The sequence below is a fragment of the Periplaneta americana genome, chromosome 4 (genome assembly GCF_040183065.1).
Source record: "Periplaneta americana isolate PAMFEO1 chromosome 4, P.americana_PAMFEO1_priV1, whole genome shotgun sequence".
NCBI classification, from domain to species: domain Eukaryota; kingdom Metazoa; phylum Arthropoda; class Insecta; order Blattodea; family Blattidae; genus Periplaneta; species Periplaneta americana.
The window spans coordinates 70,520,701-70,538,990 of NC_091120.1; the positions used below are offsets into that span (position 1 = coordinate 70,520,701).

At 35.4% G+C, this 18,290-nt stretch overlaps 1 protein-coding gene across 1 annotated transcript; it reads left to right on the top strand.

Moving 5' to 3' along the window:
- Positions 1 to 452: 452 nt before the first annotated feature.
- Positions 453 to 5,996, top strand: LOC138697889 (uncharacterized). The gene is made up of 2 exons (XM_069823474.1): positions 453 to 763; positions 5,238 to 5,996. The coding sequence occupies exons 1-2, from the start codon at positions 752 to 754 to the stop codon at positions 5,838 to 5,840; spliced, it is 615 nt and encodes a 204-aa protein (XP_069679575.1). The 5' UTR covers positions 453 to 751; the 3' UTR covers positions 5,841 to 5,996.
- Positions 5,997 to 18,290: the final 12,294 nt, after the last annotated feature.

The window sequence follows — 18,290 nt, forward strand, 5'->3', positions numbered from 1 at the left end:
TTAATCTATAAGTTTCGAGAATCCAGTATTGCATGGTAACTGACAGAGTCCAAAAATATTGATGCCGGATAATCTAGTATTATATAGTAATACACGAGTTTAAAAATGCTGAAAATTCAGCCCAAAAATTTTACGAATTGAATCTTGTTTGTAACATATATGGTTCAAACTTTTTGGGAATTCAATCTAGCACTGTAACTTCCGTGGGAAAAACATTTTGAAGATTCAATCTATGATAGTTCACATGGTCCAAATATCTTGAAAATGTATTCAGTCATCGAATATCACATATTCCAAACATCTTGATAATTTAACTTAGTAAAGTAAAACATGCCATTTCAAAATTGTCCAGAATACAATCTCACAAATTGTAGCTCACACAGTAAAAAATGGTAATTCAACTTGTGAGAGCATGCACAGCAGTAACAAATTTTATTTACTTACCGATATGACATAACTTCATCCGAGACGCCTCCTGAACGTCACTCAGCACTGTCCCTGCAAGAACTGACCGCCTCCACAATGATGGTGCAGTTTAGCTGAGATCTTCTGTAGGAAGTGAGCAGGATGGCCACTGGACCATAAGGCGCAAGAATGACAACGATGATTAGGCGGCATATGTAACAAAAAGGAAGAGAAAGGCCCAGAAGGCGAAAGTATTGTGTCGTGGATTTGCGTATATATAAGATGCTGGCGCCTCCAAGAAGACATCAGCATTCAGCTGCATCCACTACAATCCATACATCACAACATGAAGCTCCTTGTAAGTACCGCAACTGGCTGTTCGGCTCTTTTCCGCATCTTCGTAAAATTATTATCAACCGATTTTCATTACATTTGAGTCGAGGAAAATATGTTTTCTATATTCATGCGTATCAGAATACCTTTCATTTGTTCAAGGAATCATTCTGACATAAATTTACTTATCTGAAAATCAATTGTGGAAAATATGCATAGGAATAAATTTAATAATATTAATTAATCTAAAACAACAATTAACCTCTACGGTATTCATGAATGTAGATTACATTTGCTCTACTACTTTTTATTTAAGAATAACTTTAGGATAAAATATTACAATAATGATATGAAATTAAATGAAATATTAATTGTGAAACGCGTGATAACTCTTAATATTTTCCAATTTAATAAAAGCATATTAATTTTTTTAATCACCTTTCATGATACCCGTTTGAAATTATAGTAGATTATTAAACTATATTAATCACAGTTATTTCGTCATTTTAGAACATTCCAACGTGTTATTTTGTCGAGAATATTTTACACTATCAATTTCAGAGTCTATTTTTCATACAAACTATACTTAAGTGTTTAGATTTATTATAATAAAAACTTGTGTATGAATTTCATTTTTTAAGATAATCAGGTTATGTCCGTACATTAATCACCATCATTACTAAATTCATAATAATAACTTTACAGTTTAACATTCCTACAAGAATAAAATACCACCGGCGTGGCTCAGTCGGTTAAGACGCTTGCCTTCCGGTCTGAAGTTGCGCTCGGGCGCGGGTTCGATCCCCGCTTGGGCTGATTACCTGTTTGGGTTTTTTCCGAGGTTTTCCCCATCCGTAAGGTGAATGTCAGGCAATCTATGGCGAATCCTCGGCCTCATCTCGCCAAATACCATCTCACTCTCACCAATCTCATCGACGCTAAATAACCTAGTAGTTGATACAGCGTCGTTAAATAACCAACTTTAAAAAAAAGAAAAGAATAAAATAGATATCTACATTATGTCAGATTTCGGTAAATAATTTATCTTCAATTTATGCATTTAACCTCTTTCGTAACCTGCAATGCATTGTAAGTGCTATTTTAAAACTTTGTATTAGATATTCGTGCATAGTAATAGCTATTATTCCTAACACTTATAATGTTATTATAGTCGCGTCGCTGTTATTTCCGACATGACTCCTCTTTGTTTATGCCTTTGGAAGTGAAGCCTCTATAAAGTCTAGGTAGGTAGTATCCTTCGCCATTTTTGTTCTTTCGTTGCTGAGCTACCAAACGAGGAATCTATTTGCCGCACCGTTAAACATTATCATGTCATAGCGTCTATACAGGGTGTTTCTGAGATAGTGTTACAAACTTTCATGGATGATGGCGAAGGGCACACGTATCAATTTGAGATAAGGAACCGTGGTCCGGAAATGACTGAGTCGAAAGTTATAAGTAAAAATAGTTGTGTGGATATGGAATTGTAATTTGGCACCACGTGCCCTCCTTCCCTTAACTTTTGGAACAGTCGTGGAAAAATGGTATGGGCCGGATATCTCCTACGTGGGTATTTGGCCCGATACAATCTGTGAGCTTGTCTAAAGTTCCCATTGGCTCATCCGTATTCGAAAATGAGGTCTGCTTATTCCGCTCTCGTGTACTCTTCCATTCACTAGGACTGATCGACTGGACACTGCAACTTGTACAACTTATACATACAACATAAGTAAAAGAATAAATTTTATTTCCTTAGATGCTTTACTTCGCGAGAATAAGATAACAATGGTTAATGCACATTATTAAAGTTTACAAATTATAAATTAGCCGAATCAGCTAACATTCTCGTATCCTTTTATAATTTTTTTACATAAATTATCTTGTTTATCAACAAATAAAGCCATTGTTACCTCCTTTTCTAAAAAAAACAAAGTTCGCAGATTTCTCTATGGCCCAGAGATATTAAAGCGTGACATTTTAAGGGGAAGAAAAACTAAAATTAGATTTTTTTCCTAATTGTTGCAAAATTTTAATTTTTATATGTGGAAATATCATTGCTATAATAACTTAAATTCGAGACTACATTTTAAATAAAATTTTTGACACAAATTTAAACAAAATAATACCACGATACAATATTCAAATGAATATATCTCAGCCATTTTTAAAGTTAAATCCAAAATTTCTAAGACATTGTTCTCCTAAAAGCGCGTGTTTTAAATAATGTCCCGAGCACAATTTTTATATTGGTTTTCAAAACTTCAAGGTAAACAATTACATTTTAAGACTAAATTATGGGTCTATATAGGTACTTTTATAGAAATGTATGTTTTTCAATGCAAGGAAATAATAGATTAATATTTCTGTGAAAAGTCTCTTCATAGCCTAAAGAATATCAGTACAAAATATCATGCACGTAGCATTAATAATTCCGAAGATATAGAACTTCTTTTCTATGGAATTAAACAAAAAATTAAATTTACGGAAAATTGCAATCAAAGAATGTTTAATGTCATTTAAAAACCTTTTATAGCAAAGCTTTAAAAATGGCATCGTAAGGCTATAAATGCGCATTAAATTTTATGTAATATATTTTTAACATAATTATTATTTTCAAAGATTTATTTTTAATTTAATAATTTCTCACCAAAATGTGTTTCAGACATCTAACTACCTGATATTAAGACTGTAAATTGCCGGCAGAACTGTGTCAAAAACGTAGTGCAAGAATTGATAGAGAAAATACACGCATTGTGTCCGGGGCGAACTTAAAGCAAACCGAATTTATCTGTATTCTTACCGAGATGTGAGACTGCTATTATAACAAATAATGCGTTGCGTTTTCCAGACGTAATGTAGATACTGTAGTTTCTGTAAATATTTTTAAATACAGCTCGGATTCCCTCCATTTCTTTGAACAGATAATTCGCTAGTCACACGAAATATCACTTGTCAGACTGTAGTGTCGTCAAGCAGAAAGAACGTTATCCGCGAGAGTTGGCGATCTACTTGGCAGATTTTAGTGCCGAGAGAAAGCAGGAGTACCGACCGATCCATTAGGTTTGACTCGTCCTGTACCTATATCTCATATTTTCACAATTCTCATTATATACTGAACCGACAACGAAATTATTACGATTAAATCAAACATAGGCTGAAAGTTCTGTTTGTTTGGTTAGTGAAATGAACGAAATTGAAACTGGCAGTTTGAAGTTCATAAAGTAATATGACCAAGTAGAAACCGACAAGATTATGGAATGTATCAGGGCATTCGAAAATTATTGGCAACATAGTTACTGTTCCGCAGTAAACTTATTTTGTTTACTTTTTTCATTACATACTTCAAATTTTTATTTATTTATTTATTTTTTACTTATTTATTTATTTTATTTTAGTAGGTTATTTTACGACACTTTATCAACATCTTAGGTTATTTAGCGTCTGAATGAGATGAAGGTGATAATGCCGGTGAAATGAGTCCGGGGTCCAGCACCGAAAGTTACCCAGCATTTGTTCATATTGGGTTGAGGGAAAACCCTGGAAAAAAAAACCTCAACCAGGTAACTTGCTCCGACCGGCAATCGAACCCTGGCCACCTGGTTTCGCGGCCAGGCGCGCTAACCGTTACTCCACAGGTGTGGACTACTTCGAATTGTCCCCTATATGTCAACAATATATTGCCAAATCCTTGAGAGATGGCGGACTCCAACTGCAGCATCATTTCTGGAAGTCTCTCTCACTGATTGATCTAAAGCTCTTTGGTTATCAGCTCTTGATTGAAAGCGAATACCTCGCTTCCACCCATCTTGCAATAGATCATCGACTTCTCTCCCATAAACTTCTTTTAATAACCTGAAGCACCGAGTTGCATTTTTTCCCTCTTGCAACTTAGATTTTATGGAGCACCTACTGAACACTTGTTAGGGCTGTATTATGTGCTACAAACAGGAACAGTCACTATATTTACAAAATAATGTTATTTCGAGTCTTTCAATATTGCATAATTATGAACTAATTGTTGCTGTATTATATAGCACAAGATTTCAATGGTCACTGCTATGAGCATTGATTTACAGCATTGTTGTCTTACTTACCGAATGACCTAGTATTATTCTTCACTCAAATAGCACTAGCAGATTTCGGAGAAGTATTAGAATTATATAAAATATAATATAACTTCATATTTCATTTATGCCATTTTCCTCCTCGGACAACATACTGGATCTGTCGGCTCGATGGTCTCAAGCTTTGCAGTGTCTGTTTAGTGAGACTGGAAAAATATGTTAAAACTACTTCCCTCGGTAGGTTTTAATTGTCATTCTAAAAGGAAGATACCTTTTTTTTAGAAGACTACTAAAACGATGGAATGCAATCTTAACGGGACAATGGATCTAGTAAATGGAAACAAGATGATGGCGATGATGATGATGGGTAAAAAGATGTGTGATTTCACAGAGAATTCAGTTGGGAATCACTGCTCTAAACTGGCTCTTTTTCAGGCCTGTTGCCTCCTCCTTGCCGCTGTGGCCCTGGCAGAAGAAGAGAAGAAGGAGAAGAAGGACACCAAGACAGAGAAGCGCGGAGTGTTTGGTCTCGGCTACGGCTCCGAAGGATTTGATTTTGGAGGCCACGGCGGTTTCGACCTGGGAGGCGGCAGCGGGCTGGGAGGAGGTCACGGGGAGGTCAAGGCCATCACCATCACAAAGGAAGTCAAAGTCCCTGTCCCGCAACCCTACCCCGTCACCGTCGAAAAGAAAGTCCCTTTCCCAGTGAAGGTACCAGTCGCCATTCCTGTAGACAGACCTTATCCAGTCCATGTTCCACAGCCCTACCCTGTCCCTATAGAGAAGCCTGTCCCTTACCCAGTTGAGAAACCAGTGCCATATCCAGTCAGTGTTCCTGTCAAGGTCCCTGTACCCCATCCTGTCCCTGTTCACATTCCTAAGCCTATCCCTGTTCCTGTTTCTAAGCCCGTACCCGTCCCCGTTCCTCATCCCGTAATAGTCGAGAAGAAAGTCCCTGTCTTCATCAAGGGTCACGACAGCTTTGACCTCGGCTCATCGAGCTTCAGTCATGGAGGAATCAGCTTCGGGCACCACTAGCAGGGCCGAAGTACCATCACATCGCTGCAATACCACAATTCATTAATCATATCAAACGTTATAATAATCATGTAAGTTTAAATAATACAGCAGCAATGTAATCAAGCATGAACATTTATTTTGTATATTTTTGTATGAAAAAGACATAAACGCAATATTTTGTGAACCAAACATGAGTGTACGCATTGAAAATATTACCCTACCAGTTTATCCTTTAAAGCAACAGTAGGAGGCGTACTTAAATTAACCGTCGGCTACTGCGCATGTTTGCATAGCAACCAAGTATTTTCCTGCGTAGCTCATTGGGTACAGCATTCGTGCGCTAAGCGAAGGGTCGATACTTGGCCCCGGAACAATTTTTCCCTTGAAATTATTCAAGTTTGCTTCGCAGGGAGCTTTACCTGAAAGCTAATCTTGCATAATATATACGTCACTGTAGGTACGTTAACAGAAAACCACAATTCAAGTCACACATAGTTTGTGTGCACTCAAAGTTGGGTTTCTGGCGCCTTGCCAGCCAAGTTCAGTTGTGTGGATATAAAGAGAAAAATTGGGACGATGTCGGGTGAGGTACAGTCCCTGGGATGATCAGTCGGTAGAGCATTCGTTCGCTAAGCGAAGGGTCCCGCGATCGATACACGGCACCGGAACAATTTTTTGTTTCAAATTATTCAAGCATTTGTCTGTTTATTTGCCCAGTATTTAAATATTTTACAGATTCACTGCTGGTCTTAGTGCTGCAATTACAGTTGTCACAACAGAGAAAAAAGTATTTACATTTTATTAAGATTTCTTTTCATACCGACTTGGGACATGCAAATGGCCCAATTTTGTAACACGTCAGATGGCGTTCGTGAAATATATTACATGTCGCCGCCAAGTAACACAGTTGTTCGGCTTGGTTTGGCTTAACGTGGGACAGGAGCGTACACTTAGGCGCGATTTGCCCCATTGTGTGCCTTATAATATCCGATGATTGTCAAAATCCGATAGGTGGCTTGTGTGGCATTCGTGAATCCGACGCCGATAAGTGAGCCATCCTGTCTTAGCTCCTGATAGAGACACGCCCCATTTCGCAGATGAGTAGCATAATACGCCACAGGGGCCCAGAGCCCCAAGCCCTTCCTATATCAGCATAGGAAACCCGTACTAGGCGCTATACCCAAAACATCACTTCAGCCTATTTTTACTAATTCAGATGATGAAATGAAGGGAATGATAGAGGGAAACGCGAGTACTCGGAGAAAAATATCTGCTTTGTCCACCATAAATTTCATAACGACCTGGCTGAGATCGAACCCGGGCCGTCTGTATGGAAGACCAGTTCGCTACTAGTTGTTGACACGACCATAACATACTCGCTTTGCTCCAGAAGCATTTTTAGTGGGTTATTTTACGACGCTTTGTCAACTGCTATCTAGCGTCTGAATGAGATGAAGGTGATAATGCTAGCGAGATGATCCGGGCTCCAGAGCCGAAAGTTACCCAACATTTGCTCTTAATAAGTTGAGGGAAAACCCCGGAAAAACCCTCAACCAGGTAATTTTTCACTACCAGGATTTGAACCCTGGCCTGCTCGTTGCACGGTCAGACATGCTAAACGTTACTCCACAGCAGTGGACAGGCAGATTAATACTTAAATAGATACGGATGTAAAATATGTAGAAGGGCAAATAGTATGTAGGCAAACAGATAAGAAAGTAGGTATGTAGGCAGACAGATAGGTAGATAGACGACAGGCAGGCAGGAAGGCAGACAGACAGATGGACAAACAGATAATGAAAAGTCATGCTTTTGGTCCGAATTAAGTGAAGTTGTAAACTTGTCCCATTAATTATTGCTGAATGCTGCAAACTGCTTTTTGTTATACATGCGGATCGCGTTCCTTTCTAGCAGTAGCCATATGCAACTGCTCGTGCAGGATATCGATCAATTACACTCGAAGTGTTTTGAATGCATTTCATAGTACACGAGTCACGGTATGCAGACCACTACCGGGTTCAAGAGTTGCTAGTGACATATACAGGGCGTTTGAATTACAGAGAAATAATACATACACCAGGCATCTTCAATCAATAGACTCCTTTTTAGGAATTTCTCTGAATTTCCTGAGAAATAAATTGCGGTAAAGGAGTTTCTCTCTATACTACTATTTTTCCCATCAAGTTCATTATCACGTTTACATTAATTTGTTTCTTACATCTCCCTTACATTCTCCTTCTTTCAACTATAGTCTCTTCTGTTTAATTTTTCCTATTAACAATTACTTTCTCTATATCCGTTACTTTTTTTCTTTGATTCCTTCATTTTCATTTCATTTTATTTATTTTTTCCTCCGGTCTCCCAACTAACACTCTATATATATTTCTGGATTCGCCCATACGCGCTACATGCCCTGCCCATCACAAACGCGTGCATGATAGATACTATGTTCAGTTCATTTTGTCGAGTATGACAAATTTTGATATTAGCCTATATTCGCTCTGCAGAATGAAGTCAGCCATGTTTGTTCGACCATGTTATGAAAATATTTGCTGTTCTCTCCCATAACTTCATGTTTTCAACCGCTTAAGGTTTCGAGAGCTTATCTTGCAATACGTTTCTCGTATGACATTAGATAAAGTTTGTAATGTTTTGGTTTCCTCTCTCATGTTTGAACATGGCACTATAGTAGTCGGTACTATGGGCATATGAGTTTTTTTTTTATATTTTGTTTGATTTCTTTATTATGTATATATTTTGAATGGTTAGTCATATTAAAAACAAAAATTGCCTGCACTCACTTCTGTATGTAACTGCGCAAGATATATGCCTGACATCATCATGCAGCTGAGCATAAGGGCGCAGGACAGGAGGAAATAAGGAGAAATGCAGCGAACATAAAAAGGCAAATAATGAACAAACGAAAAGCGAGCTTCGGTTCTACAGAGACTCGACAAATATGAACGGAACATAAGATCTCTTACCGATTTTTAACAGACTATATTATTTTAGTTTACATGCTTCACTTCTACATATTAGTGGATGCCTATGGAATAGGACAAGTTTGTAATATCGTGATATCCCCTTTCATATTCGAACATTGCACTACACTAATTCTGATCATAAAATTGAGGTAGACAGTATTGTCACATCTGCTTCATCACAGCATCAACATTTTAAAGAAAATTACAATATTTAAATCGTGAACAAAGTTTCAGTTAGACTTCTTCCTTGAGCAAGTTATGGGAAACTGTCTCAAAAGCTGACATAATTGTCCTCGTTTCGAAGTGGCGTAAGGTTGTTGAAAGAAGTGAGAATAAAAGAGGAAGTTGTTTCTAATAAAAGTACCAACATATTCTGTGAATAGCAAAACTGTAATCTGTAATAAGAGAGCTTAAAAATGTGTAGTATATCATGTCCATGAGTTTAGAAACGATGTTTCTATATTTGTGATATAAAAATTTGTAGCTTTGAGACAATATACTCTGTGCACAATTTATCCATAATGTTGGTCACGAAATCTTGACTTTCGCTTGAAATTTGAAATTCTGTTATTATAATTGTAAACATATCAAATTCAAACAACATGCTTAAATACAAAGTGTTTTTATATGTTGCTCTAGTTAAATTTATTATTAAAATTCACAGCATTTACTTTTATTTTAAAAGCTTCAGTAATCGATATAAAATTAAAAACAGGACTATTTTAAAAAAGTAAATCCTAAAAGGAGTAAGAAGGCAGATACTTGAAGGGGAAAAAAAGTGAAAACTCTGTTATCAAATGCAATAGGTTTAGATAATACCATGAAAGATAATAAAAACAAGAGATGTATCCCGAGAACCAAGCGCTGAAGTTCTGATGTAAAATCTACTTTGAACAAAACTAATGAAAATTCATAGTTGAACATTCTGAGGCTTAAAGGCTACGACAAACTTCATATCCTTGGATGTAGTCAACGATAACAGAGACCGTTCTAATACTCCATCTTTTTTTAAGTACGTATGTTATTTTACGACGCTTTATCAACATCTTAGGTTATTTAGCGTCTGAATGAGATGGAAGTGATAATGCCGGTGGAATGACTCCGAGGTCCAGCACCGAAAGTTACCCAGCATTTGCTCATATTGGGTTTGACGGAAACCCCGGAGAAAACTTGAACCAGGTAACTTGCCCCGACCGGGAATCGAATCCGGGCCACCTGGTTTCGCGGCCAGACGCGCTAGCCGTTACTCCACAGGTGTGGACTACTCCATCTTGATCTCTCTGTACAAGAATAATTTCAGACTATTTCCTGGAAGTAAATTATGCTGGTGTTGAATAATGATGATAATGATGATGATTATTATTTTTTCTTATCATTAGCAAAAAATGCGAGTACTTAAAATATCGAAGCTTGTAATTAATCTCGATTACTTATTATTATGTAAGGTCCTTAAAAGTGACATTAATTGTCAATTTTCTTAAACAGTGTCAGCTTTCGTATTCCTATCAAGGACATGAGACATCACAAACTTTTCTATATTAGAAATTCTAAATCTTTCTCTCCGATCTCCAGATGTATTAAAAATGCTAACTTACATGTAGGCGATTTCGAAATATTCAATGTATAGAAGTATTAGAACATGGCAATTTCTTTGCTTAATATTATTTGCATAATCTTTCTACACAAATTGGTAATACTTTCTGTAAGAATTAACTCCTTTCCATAAAATCTAATAATATAAATTCTTGTAAATTAACCATTCTAATTTTTGTTCTTCATTTGTTGTTATTACGTCAATTATATACTGTAGCTAAATTGTACCATAGTTGTTCATTTTATAGTATTAATTGTATCACTGTGCTGGACTTTTATTGTCCAATGGCTGTCCAGCACATAAATATCAATAAATTAAAATAGTAATAATAATAATCGTAATAATAAATTATCATTATTATTAAGATTATTATTATTACTATTATTATTATTATTATTATTATTATTATTATTATTATTATTATTATCAAGAAACTAGTTCGATTAATTAAAATGTGTCTCAGTGAAACGTACAGCAGAGTCCATATAGGTCAGTTTTTGTCAGATGCGTTTCCAATTCACTGTGGGCTAAAGCAAGGAGAGCACTATCACCTTTACTTTTTAACTTTGCTCTAGAGTATGCCATTAGGAAAGTCCAGGATAACAGAGAGGGTTTGGAATTTAACGGGTTACATCAGCTGCTTGTCTATGCGGATGACGTGAATAAGGTAGGAGAATATCCACAAACGATTAGGGAAAACACGGGAATTTTACTTGAAGCAAGTAAAGAGATAGGTTTGGAAGTAAATCCGAAAAGACAAAGTATTTGATTACCGGTACGTCTCGTGACGAGAATATTGTACGAAATGGAAATATAAAAATTGGAAATTTATCCTTTGAAGAGGTGGAAAAATTCAAATACCTGGAAGCAACATTAACAAATAGAACTGATACTCGGGAGGAAATTAAACACAGAATAAATATGGGAAAGGCATGTTATTATTCGGTTGAGAAGCTTTTATCATCCACTCTGCTGTCAAAAAATCTGAAAGTTAGAATTTATGAAAAAGTTATATTGCCGGTTGCTCTTGGACTCTCACTTTGAGAGAGGAACATAGGTTAAGAGTGTTTGAGAATAAGGTGCTTAGGAAAATATTTGGGGCTAAAAGGGATGAAGTTACAGGAGAATGGAGAAAGTTACACAACGCAGAACTGCACGTATTGTATTCTTCACCTGACATAATTAGGAACATTAAATTCAGACGTTTGGGATGGGCAGGACATGTAGCACATATGAGCGAATCCAGAAATGCATATAGACTGTTAGTTGGGAGGCCGGAGGGAAAAAGACCTTTAGGGAGGCCGAGACGTAGATGGAAAGATAATATTAAAATTGATTTGAGGGAGGTGGGATATGATGATAGAGACTGGATTGATCTTGCTCAGGATAGGGACCGATGGCGGGCTTATGTGAGGGCGGCAATGGACGTTCGGGTTCCTTAAAAGCCAGTAAGTAAGTAAATATTACTATTATTATTATTATTATTATTATTATTATTATTATTACTATTATTATTATTATTATTATTATTATTATTATTATTATAGCCCTCATTGTCGTCATAATTTTCTTCTTCATTATTTTCTAAAATAAACTTATTGTAAAGTATTGAATCAATGCAACACTTTGTTAAACAACAAAGTGATGCATGATGCAAGCAGGAGCTCCTTGTGAATGGAACTAAAAGGCGAGTTCTAAATGAACAGGTGTACTTGTGCCGCTCTTCCTGTCCGGTGAAAGTGGGCGCGAGCGGAAACAGATTAAGACGATTGTGGAGTGACCTGGCCATGGAGGTGTGCTGGGGCGTGGAGGTCAGCACCAATTCTATGTGGCACGGAAGACAGAACTGCCAGAATTTGGCACTCTGAAAAATATTACCTGGATTCAGGTTGTTGGAATGTTTTATTTTCGCTGTCAGAATTAAGGCCATAAGATAATCTTTTACACTCAACCAGCCTTAATCAATGCAATAGCGACATACATATTTAAGTTATGAATATTTATAATACTCTGAAGATTCTACAGAAATATCTTTGAGTTAAATTAGGAACGACTAGTACATATTTTCTTTTAATTTTGAGAAAAAGCCTATACGAAAAACTAATAACTTCATTTATGAGCTAACTGTGCCACACGAGCCTCTACAGCCGAGGCTGCGCAGAAGTTTAGAGTAGAGACAAATTGAAGCTTGCGTCCGCCGCCATGCTTTGGGAGAAGCACCGGCTAGCAGGCGGCTTCACTATACAATGCTGAATGTTTAATATATATGTTTGGTGTCTCTTATAAATCAATCTGAATGGATAAATGAAAAAAAAAATCTTATTAACATTTAAAGCGATCACATTAAAGAAATAATCAAGCTTAGTTACCGTTAGTTTGACATGAAACGAAAGAAAACTGTAACAATTTGATACTTAACTAAAGATGTTGTATAGTTATTTGACAACATATAGAGCAAACAGAAATGCAAATGCATATTGTAGGAATAGTTCAGATGAAAAGAAAATTATTAGTATTATCTATTATTGACAAAACACTGCCTGTGTAAGACGTTACATTAGACCTACATTGTAAACACGTTTGCTTTGATATGGACGAGAAATGAACAATATTTATTCGCTTCCGTATCACATACAGTAATATAGGCCTACACCTGTAAAATAGAAACACGTACGTAATGTTTTAGTTATAAATATAAGTAGGCCTACCGTGCAATAGCTTATTATCACAGCTGTAGTATGAAATAAAAGTCACATGCATGAATTAGTCAATTAGTCATATAATAGAACTCAGGCCTAGTATACAGAACATCTTGCCTATTGATTCATTATTGGTATTATTATTATTATTATTATTATTATTATTATTATTATTATTATTATTGATTCCGTTAAATATTGTCTTACAACATTTTTATGTAAAGTCGTGTTGTACTGGTAATCTTAAGCTGTGTGCTAACATCTGCTCTTTATGTAGTACTTTCTTTTGTTTGGTTATTTAATGACGCTGTATCAACTACTAGATTATTTAGCATCGATGGTATTGATGATAGCGAGATTATATTTGGCGAGACGAGGCCAAGGATCCGCCATATATTACCTGACATTCACCTTACGGTTGGCGATATAAGAAAAAACCCAACCAGGAAATCAGCAGGAATCGAACCCGCGACCGAGCGCGACTCCGGACCGACAGTCCTTGGCCCTCTGAGCTACGTCAGTATCTTTATATACTTTTATGGTCAGTTTAATAAGTTTAAAATATGATTCTCGGGAGGAATCTGGAATCCATTTTCTAAAATATGTTCCTATAAGTGTAGAAAGATTGTACAAGTGTTCTACTTCTAGAGCACATTGTTTTCACACGATGTAAGGGTGGGTGGTAATATGCTATTGAACTGTCAACATCTGTATAATCGCTCTTTCACTTAAGCGGCATATTTCTATATTCTCAGATGATGGTATGACAATACTCCCATTATTCTTTCGTTAAAAAAATAAAAGAGATTTTGTTTACTGCTGGTATACTACGTACCATAAATTGAGCCTTTAGATTTATTACACCATATTTTTCTTAACGATTTAACAACTATGCCAGCAATGAATACAATCACATTTTGGCAATATTGTGTCATTGAGAATGATGTCTGGAAATTACCATTGGGTATATGGATATTTTTTTGCGGACATCCCTCGCTTTGTAATATAATTTAAATAAATTATTTACGTATTTTCTAACGTATATAAAATAAGTAAAAATATTCCATGTATTCGGTCATAGGAAATAGAAATAAACTAATAAATCTATTTATGAGCAATATAAGGTGTTTATATTTAAAACAATGCTTAGTTAAAATATTAAGATTTACTTCTGTTATTTTATATTATACGTTAGAAAATACTTAAATAAGTTTAGTTATATGACAATGAAGGAGGAAATCCACTAAGAAAACGCCCATATACTCAATGGTATTTTCTAAACTCCGAATGCTTTATAAAAACAATCATTCGTGCTCCCCAAACATGGCGTCGCGCGAACCTGCGCGAGAGGTTTCAAATTTGTACACGACAACAGCGCCAATTGTGTGTCTAGATATATAACTACAACGTCTTTGGTGCCACACTACCTCCTCAACCCAGAGAAATGGAATCGATTCCAAGAATGATTTTTATGATTTTCATCAGTCTTCATAAGCAAATTTCGAATGATAGACGAGGTCCATCTTCTCCCACAATCCTTAATATTCCGAAAAACTTATAATAATAATAATAATAATAATAATAATAATAATAATAATAATAATAATAATAATAATAATATTAATAATATTAATAATAATAATAATATTAATAATATTAATAATAATATTAATAATAATAATAATATTAATAATAATAATAATAATAATAATAATAATAATAATAATAATAATAATAATATGTATTTATTTTGACTATTACACTTTTACTACGTCATACTACTTTTGACCAATAAAACGGTACGAAAGGACGTATTTCAACCAATCATGGCTGCTTATCGCACAATTTTATCGCGTCCCTAGCATTTGTTTAATTTTATCGCGTCCCTAGCATTTGTTTAATTTTATCGCGTCCCTAGCATTTTTTTCTTTGTTTGCCAACATTTCAAACTGCGCTGATCTGGACGTCAAAAAAAAAAAAAAAAAAAAAAAAAACAGAAAATTACAAACCACTCCAGTCGATGCACAGCAGTTTCAAATCTGACTCGCATTGCCATTCAAGAACAAGAAATTAATAAAAATCACTGGTCATACCTATGCATCTTCCCTGAAATCCTATTTACAAATAAATGAAGAGCACCATTCGTAAATCCTGAATAAGTTGAGGAAAACACCATGCAGGTCTACATCAACGAGTTCCACTTCTTTTACGCATACGTCCAATATAACATCAACTGAACCACCAACCACTAAAACATTACAATTTGAAAATTGTACATTCAATAATTATTCCTTTTAAAATTATTCATGTTTATTTTTTATGTCATCGTTGTTAATTAAAACTTTTCTAACATTTGTATATATTATTTAGGTTATGTTATAGTTTCTGCAATATGATATTATGGATATTACCACGTATCAGAGATTGTTTAATATTAAGATATGCATCTAGTGTAATATTTGTAATGTTGAGATGGTTCAATAATACATTTGAAGACAGTTGTATTTTCGTAAGTCAATATTTTATTGTATTGGAGTAGCATACTTCGTTACTTCTAATCTTTATATACTTTCTTCTAATCGTGTAATAGTCAATTAAATCTCAATCGAGTTTTGATTTTCTCTAGATACATCAAAACCTCAAGTGAGATTACTGTTGATAATAATTGTAGCATAAAATATATTATAAACAGATAAAACTTTAGCTCACTCCTGAAAGAGTAGAATTCGTTCTCAGGGGCGAATTTCCGAATTGAAATTAAGAAGTAGGCCTATACGAGTGGTCGTCAGCACTCGCTGAAATGGGTAAAGAGTAAACGGAGCCGTCCCGTATGCCCCGTCGTGCAGCAGGAAGGGTTGGAGAGCATACCCGCTAGCAGCTACGAACGCACCATAGTGCAGTGTGTTCTCCGCGGGTAAAGGCTGGTCCACAATAACCCGGTAACGGAAACGATAATAACGAGAACGGAAATATTGTTAAAATAAATGTATTTAAATCTGAGCATTCACAATTAAGGAAAAGCTTGCCGGAGCCCGGAAACGGGAACGTGAAAATTAATTGTGAATGCTTACATTTAAATACATTTATTTTAACAATATTTCCGTTCTCGTTGTCGTTTCAGTTCCCGGTTTATTGTGGACCAGCCTTAAGAGTCGCTAGCCCCAGGGTGCTCTGTGCTGATGACCGCTGAAATATATAATACAATTCGTCTTATATCTACTACACAATATGAATATATAAATTTAAATTTACAATTTTTCATCATTTATAAAATTCATACATAACTTTTAAATTTAATACTAGAACTATTAGAATCGACAAGATGAGGATATATATATTTTTTTCGTTGTTGGTAACTCTATAGCATCTATTAGATGCTTTATGGTTGTGCTAACAGATGGAGTTACTTGTCAACAATGTGACGCTGAAACGTGTGTTCAGGTTACTGACGTATTTTTATATTGTGATGATTGGTTAATTTATATTAACCCGGCACACTCACAATCACACTCACATTCATACAAATTTCCAGACTCTAGACACCCAGGGAATTCCTCTTCTTCAAGAAAAATTCACCGAGAGCCTAGCCCGGGAATCGAACCCAGGACCTCCTGATCTGGAAGCCAGCATGCTGACCAACAGACCACGGAGGCAGTCAATGAGGATATTTAAATATAATTTTGTTATATATTCTTTGATGGTTTGCTATAAGACAAAACAAAATTCCACTATGTAATTTAGATATCGGAGAAGCAAAATGTGTCTGATGATGCCGTAAAAGGCGAAAACGTTCAATTTAATTTATTGGTCTAACCCAATATTTTGGGTTTGCCCTTCGACACAGAATAGCTCACAATAAAATTTAAAATGAAAAATTATAAACGAGTTTCAGAAAAAATTAATTAAGACATAAGAAAAAAAAAATAGAACCAAATATAATTTAAATTGAATGTACACCATAAAGATGCTGACGAAATATCGCTACAGAAAATTATGGTGGTGACGATGGCATCTTGAAGATCTCTCGTCAGCTTGTATTTTCCCCTCCACTTTACAAAGGCTTTCAGAATGGTGCCTCTCGCTCCGAAGAAGAGACCGGTAACTGTGATTTTTTCTATGTTGTATTTCGCCGATAGGTACTGAATCGTGAGCTTGTAGATTTTCTTTTTCTCTTCGTTCACTTCAGATGGTTGAGTGGCTGAGATTTCAAATCTGATTGTAGGATCAATTATTTCGTCTGTCTGTTTATTTCTATTTATAGCTATGATATCAATCCTACAATTGCTTCCACCATCACACTTCCTTGTGAACGTCTAGATTTTTGGATCGAAGTGCATCTGCGATCATAGAACGTATGATGTTGTGACGTTTTATGCTAAATACTTCTCCCTGTGGGCAACTGCCAAGCACATGTGGTAAAGTTTCATACTCACTCCGGTACCTATACGAATACAGTATATCGTCGTTGTTCCTCTTATGTGACATATTTATCGATTTTCAGATTTTTGCTTTATTAAATAACTTAAAAATAGTGATAGAGCAAATAATAAAATCTCCTATGTGTAAATTATATTTATATTTAACATGTATTAACAGAATGTTAATATTATAAGTATTAGGATTGAACATTTCAACATTATTTATTGTATTTAATAACTGACTTATCTCAAAATAAAAACATGAATTGTGATGTACTCCAGATATTAAATCCGTTGTTGTGATGGTCTACCTTACCTCATAGATCCGAATGAGTGTTCTGCCTCTGTCATGCAAGCAAGAACCTCGGGATCTCCGGTACCTATACGAATACAGTATATCGCCGTTGTTCCTGCAATAACTCTTATGTGACATATTTATCGATTTTCAGATTTTTGCTCTATTAAATAACTTAAATAGTGATAGAGCAAATAATAAATTCTCCTATGTGTAAATTATATTTCTTTGTTTCGAAAATGTAAGAATTCACAGTCTCTTATGTACGGCTGCCATAGGATAAATAAATGTGTTTTTCCTTCCTACTGACAAATTCATATTTTGCACATAGGAGTTATTGTAGGAACAACGACGATATATGAGTAATCTGAAAGTCACCACCACTGGCATTTACCAATATTTTGACAAACCACGAGGAACATCCACCATGCGAAGATCGATTTTGCGTTTTACAGACACACTTAAAATTCTATTTTTC